This window comes from Epinephelus fuscoguttatus, linkage group LG20, assembly GCF_011397635.1.
Source record: "Epinephelus fuscoguttatus linkage group LG20, E.fuscoguttatus.final_Chr_v1".
Classification (NCBI taxonomy): Eukaryota; Metazoa; Chordata; class Actinopteri; order Perciformes; family Serranidae; genus Epinephelus; species Epinephelus fuscoguttatus.
Window position 1 is genome coordinate 8,095,464 of NC_064771.1, and position 21,096 is coordinate 8,116,559.

At 41.8% G+C, this 21,096-nt stretch overlaps 1 protein-coding gene across 1 annotated transcript in view; it reads right to left on the reverse strand.

Moving 5' to 3' along the window:
* dnah9 (dynein, axonemal, heavy chain 9) overlaps nt 1–21,096 on the reverse strand; it is a 209,517-nt gene that overhangs the window by 57,973 nt on the left and 130,448 nt on the right. Inside the window, exons 55-63 of the mRNA XM_049562910.1 lie at nt 19,072–19,152; nt 18,365–18,544; nt 17,575–17,805; nt 15,934–16,128; nt 14,719–14,838; nt 11,230–11,418; nt 10,474–10,709; nt 10,267–10,389; nt 4,217–4,421 (exon numbers count right to left, since the gene is read on the reverse strand). Of these exons, the coding sequence (XP_049418867.1) occupies nt 4,217–4,421; nt 10,267–10,389; nt 10,474–10,709; nt 11,230–11,418; nt 14,719–14,838; nt 15,934–16,128; nt 17,575–17,805; nt 18,365–18,544; nt 19,072–19,152 (1,560 nt within the window). The remainder of the gene's footprint in view (nt 1–4,216; nt 4,422–10,266; nt 10,390–10,473; nt 10,710–11,229; nt 11,419–14,718; nt 14,839–15,933; nt 16,129–17,574; nt 17,806–18,364; nt 18,545–19,071; nt 19,153–21,096) is intronic.

The window sequence follows — 21,096 nt, forward strand, 5'->3', positions numbered from 1 at the left end:
GGTACAGTAGCGCCACTGGCTAATCCGTTTCAAAAAGCTGACATGAAAAGCACAGATTGTCGATGAGACGAGCGAGAGGCATCATTAGGTGCTGGAGCTTTGATCAAGTGAATTTTTGCTTAATTACGAACATTTACATTCACACCATACTGTGGATATCGTGACTATCTGCTGCTCATTACTCAACAGTCGACCGTGCAGCTGCCAGGAACCTGCTGTACTGTACAGAAAATGACCAGCTTAAAGCTACAGCTGCTGACGGCTCATCAACTGAGTGAAACAACAGTTTTCTCCTCCTCTCAGTCAAGAGTCCACACAACAAAGACAGTGATTTACATGAAGAGGGAAAATGCACCTTAAAGTGTCTCCTATCTGCCTCTCTTTTGATTTTGGAGAGGTGGATGTGTGAACATAAATGAGTCTGCCAAAGTGATAAAAAAGGATGAAACTCCCTTGAGGATAGTATCAAGATACAATTACACAATTCCCGGAGCCTGATGATAAATGGAAGAGTGTCAAAGGAACAGTATCCAGGGTGACTGCAACACAATGGTGAATTGTTAGTGTTTCAAAGGTTCATTTGATTTTCTGATTTAGGATTAATGGATTATTGCCTCCAGGAGTGATTCATCATGAATGGTGCAGAGTAACAAGCCAGGACATTCAATTACAAATACTTTATCTTTTCATATTGTCTAACATTTTTAGCATGCTGATACTTCAAACTAACCAGTTCATAAAAGCTTTTAAATCTTCTATTTAAAACTATTTGTTGGGTGGATCTGGGTGGATAACTGATGCGTTTGTAACAACAGGACAAGCGTTTGACTAAATGAATACATGCAGCAGTAGGCAGCATGAAAAATGATAGCCATCATAACTGAACAGAAATAATGACCTTTTAAGATATTGTGTGCAGCACATTTTTACATAAATTAAGACATTAAATCATAGCCATGTCGGTTAGTAATTTTTGTTTAGCAGCAGCATCAGGTACCTGACCCGATGGCAGGTGACCCACATAAAAGGTGATATGGGGGTGGTATTTTGTCTTCATTTTATTTCAAGGTTAGGGTTTGGGTGAAAAAATTAACATATGGGTGAAATGGCAGGTATTGGATGATAAATATATTAAAATAATAATGAAATATTTTAAAATATATTAGTTTCACATGTATGAAATGTATAAAAATAATCACTTTTACTGTGCTGCCTAACAGGATTATTAGGGCATGGTTATTATAGGATTTGCAATTTCGGGTTGGGCTATAGATCTTTTGTCAGTGCATTGGGTCAGGTTGAGGAACTAAATGGTCATATGTGCGGGTAGCAGGGTGGGTCTAGTATTAGGCATACCAGTTCTGGTTCGGATACAGGTCTAGGAAATTAGACCTGTGTGGTACTATGGCAGCAGCAGCATTGTCAGTTAACAGTGTTTCCCATCATGCATCTTTTTGTGCTAGAAAAAAGTCACTGTGCTGGAAAGCAATCCAGTGGATTTCTAGCCAACAGTTAAAACTGCACTTAACTGTCTTTACATCAACAATGAGTTAAATAACTATATGTAATATATAACTATACGTAATGTAGTTATTTAGGGGTGTCTCCTAGTGACATACCCACAAACATTTATTATCTGACTCTGCAGTCCCTTCAGTATTTTAACGTCTTTCAACTCACTGATTACATTTACATGCACAAAATATTCCAGTATTTGCCTTTAATCATAAAAAAGTGTATATTCCGATTTTCTACCAATATGTTGCCATAGCTTCTGAAAACTAATATCCCACTATTTATTCCTGTTAACATGTAGTCGTGCATACTCAGATGAACGTACCCTTGCTTCTTTGCATCAAAACAAGATTTTTCAAAGTTTTCCACCAGCTTTGGACTTCGACGGAGCAAACACAGCCTCCCTCTTTCATTCCTTTAACCGCCTTTTTGAAAATGTCTGCCTTGCAATATTTGTGCATATCTAAAAACCTTCTGATATCCAAGTCTTTCACAATGTTTTAAAGTAGGTGTGTTTCTTCTGCCAACCAGAAATGTGGGCTTTTATTTTAGCCATGCATTTCTACCCCAGCCTCCATACTACTGGCAAGCTGGTTTGCAAACTGTCAGAGCTGACCATAAACAGGTTATGTGTCACAAACTGCAGTAAAAACCCCAAGTGAGATGCATATTCCAAATGTGCTGTATAGATCACCAAGTAACCCTCAATATCGGCATATCCCACATCTTAATCAGAAAATGCTACATTCGGAATCAAGCCTGATTTCGAATATTGAAACTGAATATTCTGTTTACATGACCCATAACAAAAGTGTGCATGTAAACGTAGCCAATGTTTTGGTTTTAAAAGCTCAAAACTTCCTTACCAATTTGTTTCAGTCTACCATTCTCATAAAAATCGCTTGTTGTTTTTCCAGTAACAATGCTCTGATGAACCCATTATTGACTGTTAGAGAAAGATTCTCTATAAATACAGATGGCTGGCAAATCAAAATAAATCATGAATAAATGAGTGGACAACAAAGGCAGATATTCCCATGCAATGCACAAAGGCTCACTGGATCATTTAAAGAGAATGGAAATGATGTGATTCATATGCTATGGCTGTCATAGCCATCAGACCACAACCCAACTGAACACCTACAATATGGAAGACCTGTAGAATTTTTTGTAAACGTAGAAAAGTTATGTTGAAGTGTTTCAAAGTTATGTTGAAACACAAAAAATCATTCTCATAAAACATGTCTGAAGCCCATTTTTTAAGTATTTTAAAGTATGCACTATTTACATCCCTTTACTAGCTAGCAGCCTTTGCTGGCACATTACTGTGTATCTTGGCGTGTTACCGCCACCCGTAGGTCATTGGAATAATGTGAGGTCACTCGCTAGAATGTTCTCATCAATATACTTCTCATTAGTTCAGACTCCAAATCTCCAAGATGGCCACAGTCACAATACAAATCAATTAGTGAGGTCACGGTGGCTATGTTTATCATTTTTATACAGTCTATGGGCCAACCTTAAAAGCTCCATAATGCTATGAGAGGTGAAAAACTCCACAGGGAGCCCCACATTCCAACGACTCCCACAAGAAAAGGAAATGTTCATTGACATTTGGAGTACAGCAAATATAAAAGAGTAATGATTTTGTCACAGCACAAAAAAATGTGTTATTGAGTACCCAGCCATGAATGATTAAAAAGCTGCATCCTCTTTTAAATGTAGCACGACAAAGGATTCTCCATCTCATAACCTTATTGGACTTGGACAGCCATACATGTTTGACCCACCAGAGGCAGAATCAAATTCGGAGCCAGAGGACACTGACCTGCCCAAAAATTAGCCTAGTTCTTGTCAGTCTGAAACAGAATGGTGATTTTTGTTTATTCGTTCAAACAACAATAAAACTCATCAGCTCTAGTTCTTGTATAGTGTAGGGGAGGGGCTTACGCTAAAGGTTGCTCCATTAGGTCAGCGAGCAGGCTTTTAGCCTCGCCAAAAAAAAAAAATCCTTGACAGAAGTAGCAAAAAATATTTCTAATATATTTAGATGTAAATCTCAGATTATACTTTACCCTGACTTTAAAAAATTGTGGAATCATGGATAACTTTAGGTAACTGTAGTAACTACTTGTTCTATATACACATGCCACATGGACACAGTCACCCATACACACACAGTTACACACTCAGACACACACAGCCTTGCAGTGTCCCAGTCTCCCTAAGTGAGAAACCCAAAGCCCCATAATTATCACACATCCACTTAGTGTGCCATTAATCAAAGGCACCAGCTGATTGTTTTGGAATCAAAGAGCCCGGACCTGCAGCCTCTTGTGATGTTTAAGACAGACGATGTTTTCTTGCAGACATGAAGCGTTAAAGATGGGTAATGACGAGCGAGAGAGCTACGCCCGGCTTCTGGAGGCCCCTGACTCCTCTCACTGTTTCTTTTAATTACACCTGCACAGAAGAGATGTTAGGAGCGAAACTCAAAAGCGTCCAACGTGGAACAGTTGTTTGTTCTCTGATAGCACCTGAAGAGTGTGACAGATATTGCTTTCATGTCTGCTCAGGTTCACTTTTACATTCCTGCAACATGTCAGATGAAAAGAAACCTCTAAAAAATTCCTCTCTGTTGTTAAATAGCTGTATCAGGTAGTGTATCTCTCTGCCTCCACTGACACTTTGACTTCCTCACCTTCAGCTGTTCTAGGTCAGGTCTCTCCATGCTGACCACCGCAGCCAGCAGCTGGTCTTCCAGACCATCTCTGGTCACTGTGAAATTTATCAAGGTGCACTGAGCCTGCAGCTCCGGCTGGTAATGAGGGCTAGCGAGCTTGGTGTGCAGGATGAGGCGGAAACTGGGATTGTACTCGCACTCCTTGTCTCCAATTTTTATGCACCTGTTGTGATAAACAAGGACTGGATGTGTGTTTGCTGATTGTTACATTATGCACATGTAGAAAGTCTACAGTATATGACAATAGCATTTTCAGTTAAAGTAAGTGTGATAACATTTGGCACTGCATATCTGTGTGAACTCAAAACGTACGTCAATCAATTATGATTTCCATAAACAACCAAGCAGAATTGATCATTTCATCTTCAGATCATACAGCATCCTATCCATCATGTGAGAGGTGAATGACACTGACAAGATGACATCTTTGGTAAAGGAAGGCCACTATGAAACACATATTTATTAAAAACATGATTGATATAAAATGAATACATGTGGCACTAGTGGTGGCAGTACACATCTTTATTATGAAAAAGTATATAACACAGTTTGAATTAAGAAGGTTGAGAGTTTACGTAAACACGCATTAGGCCACCTACCTTTACTTTAGTGATCTTGTGTCCCTCAAATTGCTTAATTGCTGTTTGAATGCATACTCTGCATGTTTTAAATCAGAAACTGAGGAATGAGCAAGGATTCAATGCCACCTTTCCATTCATGGCAGTTTTTGATAGTAGGTGCCACAGACACATTTACAGGGGATATTTGACACCTTTTATGCAGATGTCCAATCAATGTTGATGGTAAATGTAGTTGACTGAAGCAATGAATGCCTTAGTGTGTGCTATACTGATCAAGGAAGCTGAGTTCACAGCAGTATTATCTGTTGTTCTTCCTGATATTCAGCACCATCATTTGATGTGGCAGTGACATAGGTTGGATTTTGCCTCCAGGTAGCCAGAGGTTCATGATCTTGACTCTGCTCAAAATGAACTTCACTTGTATTGCAAGCTAACTACGTTTCCAACAGTAGAAATGGCATCTCAAAAAAAATATGTGCAGATGATGTCATGGATAAAGATACATTTCATATTGTTTGGGCTAACTCAGATACGAAGCAGATTCAGGGCCAAAAATACGGCCATAAAAATGCAGTGGAGAAAGGCTGGGGCTGTGGCTGCAAGTAGAGGATATGGCCAGTGGGGAAACTCCAGAACCTGAGCTGGTGAGAGCAAACAGCGACTGGTGGTGCCTTTGCTGAATGTGCCCTTTGTTGCTAACAAAAACTTTGTGCTGCAATGATTTTCAGAGGAGGCAGTTTTTGTTGGATGCTGTCATCGATGCGCGGAGGGCCCTGAGAGAGCCTATATTTACTCCTTACTTGAACAGATATGTGCTTAAGAACTCCTTCAGGATCTTGACGATAAATTGGTTACCTAACGCCATGTTTTGGCCAACAAAGTACTAGTTATAGGCTACTAGGCCAGTAATTGCTAGAGGTGTCAAAAGCATAGACTGTAAAAATAAGAACCAGAGGCTTGTGTGCAATGCATCCTAGTACACGTGGGCACTGCAGGTACAGCTACGCGAGCAGTAGAACTCTGTTTTCTTGGTCAATATAGTACACAATGAGGAATTTATTGCTTCAATTGACTACACTTACCATTAACACTGATTGGGCATCTACAAAAACGGTGGTGAATTATCTCTTTAAGTCATAAGCAAAACTGGATTCAAAGCCCACTCTTTACTTTGGTTGACGAAACAATCTCAACTCAGGTGCTCTGTTTGAAGAGATCCAAAGAGAATAGCTACTACAAGGACTTCGAGGTGAGGTTTTTTTCAGTCAACTGGTGTTTTCAAGGTCAATAATTAACTCATTCAAATTTTAAGCCAAGGTAGACAAGAAGTCCTTAAAATATTTATTCATCTATATTTTACAGGACGAATGAGAAACTCCATCTGCTTTTTAACAAAATATGACAAGAATAAAAGCTACTAAATATAACTTGAGGTTGTCTTGAGAGTTTGTCTTGTCAGCAGGAAAGGTTCAATACTCAGCCCTGATTCACAATGTTAAGTACACGTATTCATCCCAGTATAACACCAAGTCAGTTAAACCTCAGGGATATCAATCTGTCCCTTTAAGAAGCACAAGTAATTGTGAATCAGTTTCACCTGCTTTGGTACAAATGAAAGTTACAACAGGTGCAACTGATAGGCAAAAGCAAGACAACCCCCAAAAAGGGAATGGTTTAACATGTGGTGGCCACATACAGTACAGGCCAAAAGTTTGGACACACCTTCTCATTCAATGCGTTTTCTTTATTTTCATGACTATTTACATTGTAGATTCTCACTGAAGGCATCAAAACTATGAGTGAACACATGTGGAGTTATGTACTTAACAAAAAAAGGTGAAATAACTGAAAACATGTTTTATATTCTAGTTTCTTCAAAATAGCCACCCTTTGCTCTGATTACTGCTTTGCACACTCTTGGCATTCTCTCCATGAGCTTCAAGAGGTAGTCACCTGAAATGGTTTCCACTTCACAGGTGTGCCTTATCAGGGTTAATTAGTGGAATTTCTTGCTTTATCAATGGGGTTGGGACCATCAGTTGTGTTGTGCAGAAGTCAGGTTAATACACAGCAGACAGCCCTATTGGACAACTGTTAAAATTCATATTATGGCAAGAACCAATCAGCTAACTAAAGAAAAACGAGTGGCCATCATTACTTTAAGAAATGAAGGTCAGTCAGTCCGGAAAATTGCAAAAACTTTAAATGTGTCCCCAAGTGGAGTCGCAAAAACCATCAAGTGCTACAACGAAACTGGCACACATGAGGACCGACACAGGAAAGGAAGACCAAGAGTCACCTCTGCTTCTGAGGATAAGTTCATCCGAGTCACCAGCCTCAGAAATCGCAAGTTAACAGCAGCTCAGATCAGAGACCAGATGAATGCCACACAGAGTTCTAGCAGCAGACCCATCTCTAGAACAACTGTTAAGAGGAGACTGCGCGAATCAGGCCTTCATGGTCAAATAGCTGCTAGGAAACCACTGCTAAGGAGAGGCAACAAGCAGAAGAGATTTGTTTGGGCCAAGAAACACAAGGAATGGACATTAGACCAGTGGAAATCTGTGCTTTGGTCTGATGAGTCCAAATTTGAGATCTTTGGTTCCAACCTCCGTGTCTTTGTGAGACGCAGAAAAGGTGAACGGATGGATTCCACATGCCTGGTTCCCACTGTGAAGCATGGAGGAGGAGGTGTGATGGTGTGGGGGTGTTTTGCTGGTGACACTGTTGGGGATTTATTCAAAATTGAAGGCACACTGAACAGCATGGCTACCACAGCATCCTGCAGCGACATGCCATCCCATCCGGTTTGCGTTTAGTTGGACGATCATTTATTTTTCAACAGGACAATGACCCCAAACACACCTCCAGGCTGTGTAAGGGCTATTTGACCAAGAAGGAGAGTGATGGAGTGCTGCGGCAGATGACCTGGCCTCCACAGTCACCGGACCTGAACCCAATCGAGATGGTTTGGGGTGAGCTGGACTGCAGAGTGAAGGCAAAGGGGCCAACAAGTGCTAAACACCTCTGGGAACTCCTTCAAGACTGCTGGAAAACCATTTCAGGTGACTACCTCTTGAAGCTCATGGAGAGAATGCCAAGAGTGTGCAAAGCAGTAATCAGAGCAAAGGGTGGCTATTTTGAAGAAACTAGAATATAAAACATGTTTACAGTTATTTCACCTTTTTTTGTTAAGTACATAACTCCATGTGTTCATTCATAGTTTTGATGCCTTCAGTGAGAATCTACAATGTAAATAGTCATGAAAATAAAGAAAACGCATTGAATGAGAAGGTGTGTCCAAACTTTTGGCCTGTACTGTAGAGTTGCTCTCTCCTCATCCTTCCTGGCTAATTCTTCTCTAGTTTTGTGTTCTGCTAGTGTCCTTGTCACTACTGGCAGCATGAAGGAGTACCTGCAACCCAATCAGGTTGCACAGGTAGTCCAGCTCCTCCAGGATGGCACATCCATATGTGCCATTGCTAGAAGTTTTGCTGTGTCTCCCAGTACAGTCTCAAGAGCATGGGGGAGATACCAGGAGACCGGCCGTTACACAAGGAGAGTTGGACAGGGCCGTAGAAGGGCATCAGTAGCAAGACCAGTATCCGCTTCTTTGTGCAAGGAGGACCAGGAGGGGCATGGCCAGAGCCCTATAAAATGACCTCCAGTAGGCTACTGGTGTGCATGTTTCTGACGAAATTGTCAGAAACATACTATGTGAGGGTAGCATGAGAGCCTGACACCCTCTAGTAGGATCTGTGCTCATAGCCCAACATTGTGCAGCTCGATTAGCTGGACTGGTCAGCCACTAGCATCCTGTGCTCTTCACAGATGAGAGCAGGTTCACATTGAACACATGTGACAGGCGTGAAAAAGTCTGGAGACACCGTGGTCAACGTTATTCTGCCTGTAACATTATCTAGCTTGACCTATTTGGTGGTGGGTCAGTGATGGTCTGGGGAGGCATATCCTTGGAGGGTTTCACAGACCTCCATGTTATATCCAACAGTACCCTGACTGCTGTTAGGTACTGGGATGAAATCGTCAGAGTGATTTTTCGGACCTTACACTCAGTACGTTTACATGGACAGTTTAATTCCACTTTTAATCGGAATGAATGGCCATTCCGATTAAAAGTGGTCATGTAAACGGTCATTCCGATTGAAAAATGGTCATTCCGATTCAAAATTAAATCCGATTAAAGGGGGTGGTTTATTCCATTTGTCATTCCGAATGAAAGAATTTTGTGTGCATGTATATACTCATTCCTCTTTAAGTTCATTCCGGTCTTTCTGCGCATGCTCGTTTCCTTGCCCTTCTGGTGCGATGACGTATATAGCGCGCATAGCAACGGGCTGCATAGCAACAGGCTGAGCTAGAGCAGTCGGACTCGTTGCACTCACCGGTTTCCATTCGCCACAGCACAGTCTTCTGCCTCCCTTCTCCTGCTCAACAGATGAAGCATTAGCAGAACAAGGTTGTTGTCGTACTGCTGCTTTAAGAATATAAGCAAAACACGGCCGAAAAAGGCAGTAATAACGGCGTTGTCAAGCATCTTGTTATCCGGAGCGAGGACTACAGTGTTTTCTTCCGGTAAATGTAAACACGTAACATCCGCCCCGACCCCTATCCAATCAGAAACCTTCCCTGCCCCAAACCTTGCGCAGACCTGAATAAAGGCGATTGAACTGATCTCCCATGTAAACCCTCATTCAGAATTAATATTTCCTATGTAAACTACCTGGAAACACTTTAATTCCGAATGATTTCATTCAGATTCATTTCATTCCGAATGAGAAGCCATCATGTAACCATAGCCACTGTTGCAGTGGGCCCTGGGGTCCTCCTGGTGCAGGACAATGTCCAACCTCATAGTGTGTAGGCAGTTCGTGGATGACGAAGGCATTGATGCCATTGACTGGCCCTCTCATTACCCTTGCCTAAATCCATAAGAGCTCCTATCGGATGTTATGTATCGGTGCATCCAATGCTGCCAAGTACCACCACCCCTATCCAGGAGCTCGCTGACGCCCTGATTCAGGTTTGCGAGATGATGCCCCAGGACACCATCTGCCGACTCATTAGGAGCATGCCCAGATGTTGTCAGAAGTGCACACGGTGGCCATACACATGACTGAGTCACATTATGAGTTACCATGTTAAAAATCACCCAAGTTGGATCAGCCTGTGATTTCGTTTTTTTTTTATTTTGAATTTCTGCGTGATATTAAATCCAGCCCTCGGTGGGTTGATGATTTTGGTTGCCAGTGACCGTTTCATCATTTTGTTCTCAACAAATTAAACAAGGTACATCAGTAAAGATTTTAAACTTGAGTATCTGTTCATCAAGATCTGATGTCTGATTTAAGTGTTCCTTTCAATTTTTTTTAGCTGTGTAGTTTTTAAAAAGTTAAAAAGTATTTTTACCTGCCCTTCTTTATGGTTTCTCTGCCCAGCAGAGGTCCAAGAACAGGATCCAGTGTTTCCTCCAAATTCTCTATCAGAACCACATCACCTGCTGCCAGTGCTCTCTCTATGGCATCCAGGTACCTGTCAGGATAAAACAGCAGGATGCCTCCATCAAAAACTTGTCTAAAAATAACCATGAGCACATTTCACCATAAAGTCTCTTACCCTCTCTGTCCGATACGAATGACATGTAGGTTTTCGCCATATTTGGTCTTGATCCACTTGATACCCTGCAGCTGGGGGTCCACCATGAGGGGCCAGCGCTGGCAGGAAGTGAGAATTGTGGCGTTCTCTGTGGACATCCTGTCAGCGGGCAGCCCCTCGTTCTGCCAAGCCGCAATGTCAGCATCATCTGTCAGCATGGTCAGAGGGTCCAGGTCAGGTGTCACTGGGATGGGAACCTTACAGATGAAAGATAGTACATAAAAAGTTTGAATCACAGTTATACAGTGCTGTTTCCTACAACAGGAGTATAAAGCTGGAATTATCCTTAGCACAAGCACTACAGTGGAGACTGTGCATGTGGGTTTTGATTTATTGTTCAGCCTCTGATTTCCACCCGCATCAGAAACTTGCAGGAGAAAACATATGCAGCTCATACTGACCAATCACAGTTCTGGTCTCCATGTGGAGGAGTAAATTGTGTATTTACTGTTTTGTATTTTCAACTGTGGACTGATAAAAAAAAAAGTTTGGTGCTGTAGTGAGTAGCTAAAAAGTTAATACTGAAAAGAAAAAAAGGTATTTTCCATAGCTCTGGTTCTAATAGTTATGTTAACACTGTACTTAGAATGTGCCTCCCCCCCGACAGTTCTTGTGGGCTCAATGAAATATCTCCATAGATGAGTTAAATTTTTGAGGACGCACACACAGCCACCACCCCTTAATGCATGAATATAAATCCCACTTAGGGACACCCACCTTTAGCTGACTGAGATAAGGCCTCCAGGTGTTGTCCATAAGCTGGAGCCTATAGCGCTTGGTGAAGTATCCAAGGTAGGAGATGAAGGCGGTGATGAGGAGGACGTCCCCACAGAGAGTCCTCTCCTGCTTCTTAAAGTTTTCTACGGCCTCCGCCCAGCGGATGTTCTCCGATGCCAGACCCCCTACCTGAAACACAAGGATGGATGAAGACCTGTTGTATTTTATTTTTCTTACATTGCTATAGCATTTTCCCCTCGGGAATCCTGTAAAATCAAATCTACATTAATGTATGGTTGCCATCATGAACGCGGAGCCTCGCGAACATCAGGAAATCTTAAGAACAACACTGACTTGCTCCCTTCAAGTCCTTTTTTATTAGGTTTTCATATTCTTTATCACCTCTCTGCTCATGTACCAACACCTCTACTCTTTAGTGCAGCAATGATCCAATTTCCCTTCAGGGATCAATAAAGTTCACCTTAATATCTTATCTCTTCCAAACTTGAGAGATCCTGTACTTTGATTCAGACTGTAACTTCTCAGCATACGTCATAGAGAGATTGTGCACTTCAGCAAGTTGACTGCATTTGCATTGATATTTGTGACCGACTAGCAGATGAGCACAACCTCTCGTCCTTTTGTTGCTCCTGTCAGGCTTCTGATATCTTCCTCTGAATAATTCAGATTATCATACTAACAGTGTCAACACTCATCCTTTTGTTGTGCTGCTGTCAGCAGTTGATTTGCACACAGGTAGATGATGGCGGGGCTTATATGTATGTGTGTGGTTATGTATGTGTGTAAACATATGTAATGTGCACTTAAGAGAGACAGCTGCACTAACAAGCAGATAAAATATAGCTTTTGGGTATATGCCTGTATAAATACAGGTTTGGGCACTTGGGGTGTAATGCAAAAGCTACTCAGTGATGTTGATAGGTTTTCAATGTAGTGAGTCCCCAAAACCCACAGGTGGTAGTTTGAGTGGGTCCCAGGGAAACTGATAAAGTGCTTTTGGACCAGCTGTAGTGTTAACCTTGTGTTTGATGTTACATGGTTGTATTAATGGCTATGTTCATTCATGGAAGTTGAGAATGTTTTTAAAAAACTAAATAAAATCCAAAATCTGAAATGCAAATTTCACATCTTGAGTTGGGTATGGATAGCACCAAAATCATCTACTCAGTATAAAGTGAATCAAGTCTGATTTTTTTTTTTTCAACATGACATCCCTGGACAGTAGAACATCATTGGGTCATCGACATGGGTCAATACAGTATCTGCTCTCACGGCAGATGTTATGATGTAAGTTTACAGGAATATCTATAGTAATATCCTACATCTATGTGAATTCTGGTACATTTCGTGACCCTAAAAATATACACTGCCACCTTCGCCAGGCTTCGGCGGTGCACAGAGCTTTAGAGAGCGGGGTATGAGAGCAGGCAGGGGGTGGGCAGGTGTCAGATCTGTGCAGAGTTTCATTCTCAGTGGTTTCTGTGACACAATGAATACTTTCAAAGTAAGTAAAGTCATACGATGCTACTGTTTCTATGATTGCAACACAGATTTGTTGTTCACAATGTAGCTTAATCTGGGGATATAATAGGGTTCATATTCAGGACTTTTTGATGGTGCGTTTACTGCCTTCTTGAATGCCTAAGGGACGCAGGACATGTATCTGGGAACATCACTTTCTAATTGTACCCATTTCTGTCACACAGAATATCTGTGTTTATTTCTCTATTCAGATTCATACATGATATTGTTAGAATTCACCTATACTGCTTCAACATCAATAGTTTTATCTGTTTCCTACTATCATTTATACTCCTTGTATATGTTTCTATTTGGGGTGTAACAACCCATGAATATGGATCTATATATCAATTCAACGTTCAACGATCCAATATCATCAATGCAAAGTGAAAACATCAATCCATATGATCATCTTTCTGTTACAAATGTATTTTTAAGTTTGTTTAAAATTCAATATTGTATCATGATAAAACTGGTGATTTACACCCCTAGTTTGTATCTTAAGTAAAACTGCTAAATTAAAATAAAAAATAAATTATGTAAATCATAGTGTAATATTATATCAAAGAAATACTTCATCCACCAAATGATCATTTCTATACAAGAGACTCGCCTCGTGTTACACTGAATCCATGAGGAAAACTGTGTTTTTCTTACTGCTCCACAGAATCACAAGAATCACAAATCAGACAGTTCGTGATGAATTCAAGTCATAGGGGTCTACGTTTGTAACAGCAAAATATATCAAAACATCTGTTCACAAACTCTCACACAACTCGTGCAGTATAACAAGTCTCAGTTATCCTGCTGTATGCTCAGTACTTAAGTCACCATTTAAAATACTTCTCTCTAAACAGCAGTGACACACTACTCCTCTGTGCCTGAGACTGTTTATGCAAAGTGTTTGAAATGTTAAGGTATTAGCCAAAGTGCATGTGTTTTGGAAACACTGAGCATACAACTAGATAACTGAGACTTGGATTATACTGCACGAGTTGTGTGAGAGTTTGTGAACAGATGCTTTGGTATAGTTTTGCTATTGTTGACCACAGCCCCCCATTGAATCCCCAAGAATTTTTTTGGTTTTTGGAGTCTTCGTATACCGTGAAGCAATGGAAGGAAAAGAAAGGTTTCTTCCTTAATTTAACCAACAGAGTGAGCAGCTGATATACAAATATTTTTTGGGGGGGTTAAGTATTCCTTTAATCACACTATAAAGCATGAATTGCAGGTCTGTCGTGCACTGCAGAACAAATCTGGTAAACACTGATGCAAAGTTACTGATGCTCAATATCTGAATATTAACATAATAACTTTAAACTGTGCTTTTAATCTATCTGACTACATGCTGACAAATCTTCATCATGAACTCTTGCTGCTTTGGGTGCCAGCAGGTCCTGTTTGCACTGTACAGTCAACCCGATTACTCTGATACTGAAGAAAACATCCGAATCCAGTGACTATGAGCCTTTTCTGTGACTAAGCACATTTCTGGACGTCTATTCTCAGTGGACAGTGGACAGTGGAAACCATGACATCACCAGTAAAGAGTGGGCTCAGTGGGCTGTTGCAAAGTGCATAATGTATATTGTTTGTGTGTTTGAAATGTTATTAGTTACGACGCTGAGAAGTTGTGTTATGCTGAGAGAAATATTACAGTAAGAATTAATCTGAATGCATTATCTGTTCATAATAATGCATTTGTATTGGTTTCCACCCATATCAAACATATATGTATGTGCATTTAAGAAATGACAGTCACACTAACAAGCAGAGCTAAAAATAGTTGCTGGGTATATATATATATATATATGTACCAATTTGTACCCATCTGTATCTATCTGAGGGAAGGAGGAAGTGGGACAGATGGGAAAGAGAGTGTGTTTGTGTGTGAGTGTGTTGGTGGGATGCTGATGCTCTGCGTGACCCTGCTGTTGCCCTCCTCACCAGGCGGTTGGCCAGGGAAATGGTGCGCGCGGTTGACTCTGCTTCCTGTTGGCACTTTAGCTTGTCTGTGGTGGCTTTCTCAAACTTGGCTGTCAGCTTGGCCAGGTTCTCATTAAGGTGCTGATAGGCCACAAACACACAGACAGACACACACAGGAATAGAGACAAATTGGCACTTGTTAAAAATACAGCGTGGTCATAGAGAATCTTCAAAGACAAAGATAACTAAAGTCTGCCTGTGAAAGAAACTTGCGAGTGTGAGAAAAGTTGGGTAAAACTTATCATTCCCTCCGCTATGGATTTATTTGGCATATGGAAGCAATTAGCACAAGGACAAACAGGATTAATCGGTGGAGAGGCACACAGGTTCAGTAGATTAGTTTGAGGATTGCTAATTCCCCTTGGCTCCGAACCTGCTCTCCGGGCGATCTGACTGAGGGCTGAAAAATGACAGCGAGAAGTCATGCTGGATCTTATTAAGACTCGTCACTCTGCAGGGTTTGATGTAAGCAACCGACGCAGCGTCCCGAGCACCGCGCTCTGCTGGGGCTCTCAGGCGCTCTGATGTGCTGAATGTCAAACGCCACTGAGAAACAATTATTTACAGCTGCTTTTATCAATAGGGGTTTTAAGTTGATGGATTTGTTTTTAGATTAATGAACAGTAAAAGCCTTTAATGGCACTTACACCAGCTTTGTATTGATGAAATGCTGGTGGTATATCACTTCTGGCAGAGCTCATGTGTCAACTGTCACTCAAGCTTTGATAAAATAATTCATATCCTGAATTTTTGCCTCTGCTTATAGCCTCTGGTTGTTTTTACTTTATTTCTATGGCATCAAATTCTTATTGGGCTGCATATCTTCTGGGTTTAATAGAGTTGTTGATGTCTGTTGAAATCTTTGCAGCTAGGTGCTGAGATTTCTGGCTTTCACAAGTCATTTTTCAGCCCACATTATGTTTTGTACTAAAGTCAGCCCACAAACTAAAGTTTTAAGATGCTCTTTAGTGTTTGTGTGAGTGAAGAAATGACTAAAAAACAACAAGACCTCAAAGAACACTAAGTCCTTTCTTTAATAAAATGGTAATACTGTTTCATATATTATATCCTCAGGATTTTACATCTTGAAATTTTCTTCTTTTTCGAGTACAAACTTGGCATAAAGCAAATAAACTTTTCATTTCCTGTATCCCTCGTCCAATGTGATGGCTTACATTGATCTTGCTTTTGATGGCGGCAAGCTTCTCCTGTGCAGCAGCCAGCTCTGCGTTGGCCTTGCTCAGAGCCTGACGCTTGGGCTCCACCTCACAGTAAACCTCGTAGAACTTGACAATGTTTAAAACCCAGGAGCACAGGCCGGCCGCCGCGTTCGACTTGGAGGCAATTAGATCTGGCTTGAACTCTGGATCCTGGAGAAGATCGAAAAGATGAACAAAATAAAACACCGCTCAAACACACCACCAGGGCAAGATCTGATCAAAATTAAGCTAAAGGTTCTGTCTGTAACTTGCAGAAAGTCCTTGTTATTAATGACACTGATGGCTCTTAAGAGATCGGCAGTCAGCATTCTGTTTCTCCAGCTTGCACTTGTAAGCACACGTGAGCATCTGAGAATCGGCTAAAACAGTGACGTGTCATACACAAGACTGACTGGTGTGTTGATGGAATGCTAGAAAGAAATATTACAATTATATTTAGAATAAAGCTACTATCTGCAGTGTTTCTATATTTCATTTGGACCTCTAGCTTGAATGTTACAAAGCAAAGAAGGGCAGATCCACGCAGCATAGCTACAGCTAGCTAGTTATCCTCCACTTAGATTATGATTAGGTAGTTGGCTGCCCAGCTGGCTGTTACCGAGCTATGCAGCATTGTTGCTTCGTCACATTAGCTGATAAAGTAATTTGCAAACCAGCCCCATGGGTCTAGATGAATGTGCTAATATTATCCACTTAAGACAGTATATTGCTCCCCGGGACAGACACCAATTTGTTCGCGTTAGCAAGCAAGGTAACGCTAGAGAGAGAGATGAGGCATAATTTCCCAGAAAATTCATCCCAAGTCCTTCTCATAGAAATTAGTCCGCAGATTGTTATACGTAGGCAAGCATGATAGTCAGGGGAGGTCTCAGTTTTTACATTATGTTACAATCTGTTCACCCACTGGCAATAAAAAGTGAATAATATGTGTACACATTTACGTACATTACCACTAAGACCACAATCAGGCTTTCTGCACTCTCAAGGAGGGTCATACTGCCGACCTCATGTCTCGGATCCATAGCTCTGTGAGTCAATGGGAAGAGAGCAGGGTCCCTATATGTGAGATGCATAACTTCCTTCTCCCCCTTTTTTCCCCTAAATTCTATTTTGGCAGTTTTGAAAATGGTCATGTTTCTCTGCTTAGCACTTTAAATACTGTTGCAAAATGTTTTTTGTAGATCAAAAAGTAGCTGAGTATGCTTTCTTGTAGTGTGATGTCATGTTTTAACATTTGTTTATGGCTACCAATATTAAATATTAACTGTCTTTTAAAAGACCTATTAAATCATGTTACAACAACAGTCTGGAAACTGAATCACTGTGGATACAGAGTGAATTTTGGCTTTATCTGCAGCACCTGCTCCATTGAACTTCATAATCAGGGAGGCTGTTAAATTTGCAACGCTTAATTAACTGGTTGATTTTTCTCTGGCTGTCATTTGGACGCTTGACAGCCATAATGTGCCACTGTCATGGTAGTCACGCCCCTGTTAAATGTCTGACTTATTAGTTGAGTTTGCCAAGCGGAAGACATTGCACACTGTGCGCTGTTAGCACAGACTTTAATGGATGAGAGTTAATTGGGACGCTCACCTGCAGGTAAGGCTGAATAGCTTTCAGGCAAGCCTCTGGGATGTTTTCCTTGTTGAAGTTTATCAGAGAGTCCAGGAATGTGTCCACTTTGGCCATCATCACCTTTGCCGCCTTCCAGCTGCGATCCTTGGGCACTTTGCCGCCGACTGCTGTCAGGACCATGACTGCCGCTGTGACGTTGGTCACAGCGGCCACCGGAGAGCCGAACGACTTCAACTCTGTCAGGTTGTTCTGAAGTACAGAGGGAGTAATGGATGGAAAATGAAAGAGCTATGATTTAATTGAGTTTGAACAACTGCATATCTTTGCTGTCTGCTGGGGGAAAAAGAAAGAGAAAAAAGGATAGGATTAGACTAAAGGAAGAAGAACCTGTGCTGACTTTGAGAAGACAACAGAGAATTCTAATTAGGGCATCTTTAGAGAGCTCTAAGCAGTGATTGAACTGTCTGTTCTGGTTGTTTGAACAGAGAGCACCTTTTAAACACAGAGGGTGTTTTTGAAAATCCCAGAGGCTGCTCATAAACCTACGCGGGATGCGGGGATGAAGTAAAATGCCTGCAGAACATACAGAAGACATTATTTTAGCAAAGACCCAGCTAAAGCCTGTGATTCAATAATCTTTTCTACAGTTCAAGGCCTGTGTGGACATAACTTATTCCACTGAAGCTGGGAAAACTAAATCAAACAAAGAGAAAAGAACACAACCCTTCTTAAAAAGAAGAAAACTAAGAAAGAAGGGTATGATGGAGCAAATCAATACGACACGGCGGGGGATATAAGAGTGACTGACCTTATTGAGAGTGTTAAGGGCATCCTGAGCAGCAAGGAGAGCTGGTTCTGCCTTGGCCAAGTCCTCCTCGCAGTCTCTCTGTTTGCCGCTGACCACCACAGCAATGGCTGCCACCTTTTGCTCTTCCTCATCAGCCACTGCCTTCTCCTTGGACACCTTCTCAGTTTCTATCCCAACCACCTAAAGACAGCACACAGGATTTATTGCTGGGATAATGGTGCAAGTTCAGCCAGTTGCTTAGTTTTCACAGCATGGATACAATGGAAGATATAACCTCCCAAACAAATAATCTAGTGCTCAGTTTGAACTAAAAACAAGAGACAAACTGTGAAATTACTGGTGACTTAATATTCAACATAAACTAGAGGTTACATTGGTCTGTAAAACAAAATAACAGAAGATGTAAAAGATCACAGGTCCAGGCTATAGAGAGCAGTTTCAACACCCAACACATTATTCTATCTGTGGATTATCCGGAGCAAATATGATATTGTTCTTGGAAGGATTGTTTGTAAGCGAAATTCAATTCACCCCTATTGTATTGGGGTCACTGCAGAAATCTCAACAGATGAAAACCTGGGCAGATAAAACCCAAATTATCTGCATGACTAGACACCACTAGAGGTTCTGGACAATAAGTGAGAAAATACTAACACTGAACAATGATATTTTTTTCATTGTGTCTAAAAAGGAGCACATGTTCTTGCCTGGATCAACTTGTCAGCGTCCTCGTTCTTCTGCTTGAGTTCCACTTCCTGAGCAGCCAGCTTGGCCTTAAGGTCATCCACCTATCAGAGTATAAGACAGAGAGAGCAAGAGGTCAGGAGGATGTGACGGGCTGATAGCTCAGCCGAGACTTAAGAGATCTGGATGAATGAACTGCAGCTCATATTCACTCGACCAGAATGGAGTACTCTCTGTATGTAGGCTTATCAATCTACCCATAATTCAAACTTCAGCATTTTGTCCGTAAAAAAACAAAGAAAAATCATGAAAGAAGACGCATATGAGTATCTTTCAGGACCTTCGCCTCACTCAAAAGCATAATAACATTACTTCAGACACTGGCTTCTGGCTCGCCTCACCATAGTTTATCACTTGGCAGTTCACAGCTTCGTACCGCAACAAAATTTCTCAGGAAGCCATTGTGTCTGGCTGTTGTTTGCCAAGAAAGAGTTCTCTCACTGTCTACAATCACAAATGTAGTCAGTTTGTAAACAGTCAGCTTTAGAGATGCTGGCAGGTGTATTTTTTTTTTTTTTTTTTACTTTGGACAGGCTAGCAGTTTGTCTGGCATTTCTGCCTATGCTAAGCTAGGCTAACCACTTCTCGACACCATAATATATTATATTAATCTCCCAGTATTCCCCTGAGAATTTTTTTTCCAGCAGCGGTGCTAGGGTGCATGAGTTTTATTTTGCAATCCCATGAGGTATTTAGTGGCCTCTAACACGAGGAGTGCTTTAGACACACATTTGTCCACAGATGTGAAATTTGGCGTGATAAAAGCTTTCCCTACCCTCATATGCTCTTACAATGGCCCCTGCACATCAGGGAAGATGTAACATTTGACTTCTAGGGCTCTAGTTTCCCAGCGCAGTGCAGGTGGTGCAGGGTGGCGAATCCCGCACAGAGCTAGTTTCGAGCAGCACAACCCGAGGCGCGCTCAGTTTGGTAGTTTGGCAGACCGAGGTGCGCTGAGATGGGTGTGTTGCGGCGCAGCAGGGGGAGGTGTCAACAGATCCAGCTTGGCGCAGTGACAGTTTCGTGCCAAAAGGCTTCGCCGAAGGTGCGCTAAAAGCTCGCCAGCTTAAACCAGGTCTACTGTCAGTGCAGGTGGAGCGCAGCCGGTGTAAGTCGAAGTTTGGCTGACCGGCGGACAGTGCGCACACGACCCACCAAAACCTCACAGGCAGGTTTCCAGAATGTCAGGCACATTAACAATGCAATAAATACCCACAAAACCACTATTCAATGCAACTATCTGCAATCAGCACATAAATTTATCTCTATACCGACTGTCCCGTCACATCTGATGTCAGATTAAAGGGGATTGGCACCGTTTGGCACGCGTAATAGAAACCCAACCTGATTTGATTAACAAAACTAATGAGTTCACATCCCTCTCAGCCAACCACAAACAGCCACAGCATCAGATAGGGAGTATATATTCAGCATCTGTCATCTTAGAAAAGTCAAAAGAAAAGAAACAGAGTGAGACTGCGAGAGAGAAAGAGAGAGCGCACGAGAGAAACGCAACTTTGATTTACAATTGTGGTGACCTCCTCCCAGGCTACCTTTGCATCATCAGCCCGTGGAGGTCTGCTTGCAGTTCCGTATATTCAGACACTGCGAGCTTGGACCTCCCGGACCAAAACATCAGTTTCCTCCTGGGAGAAGTTTGGCCATCTGACGCTGCTGCTCTCTTCTGCCATGGCGAATTGAGTAAACTCTCATTACACCTTCAGGCGGCGCATTTAAGGGCGAGGAGAGTGGCTTATTTGATTGGTGTGACGTGTGTAAAATCCACTCCACGCCTTCTCTCCTCCCTCTTTCCGACTTGCACTGGTAGGAGGGACGGAGGTGGGATAGAGGAGTAGCTGCACCAGGTGCACGGTGTGCCAAACTTACAAAATCCGCCTGGCCACACCCAGTGGGTCCCCGCCTCGCCCGGTCTGCGAAACTAGAGCCCCTAGTGTTTCAATCAATACTGTGACTCTAACATTGCTTGT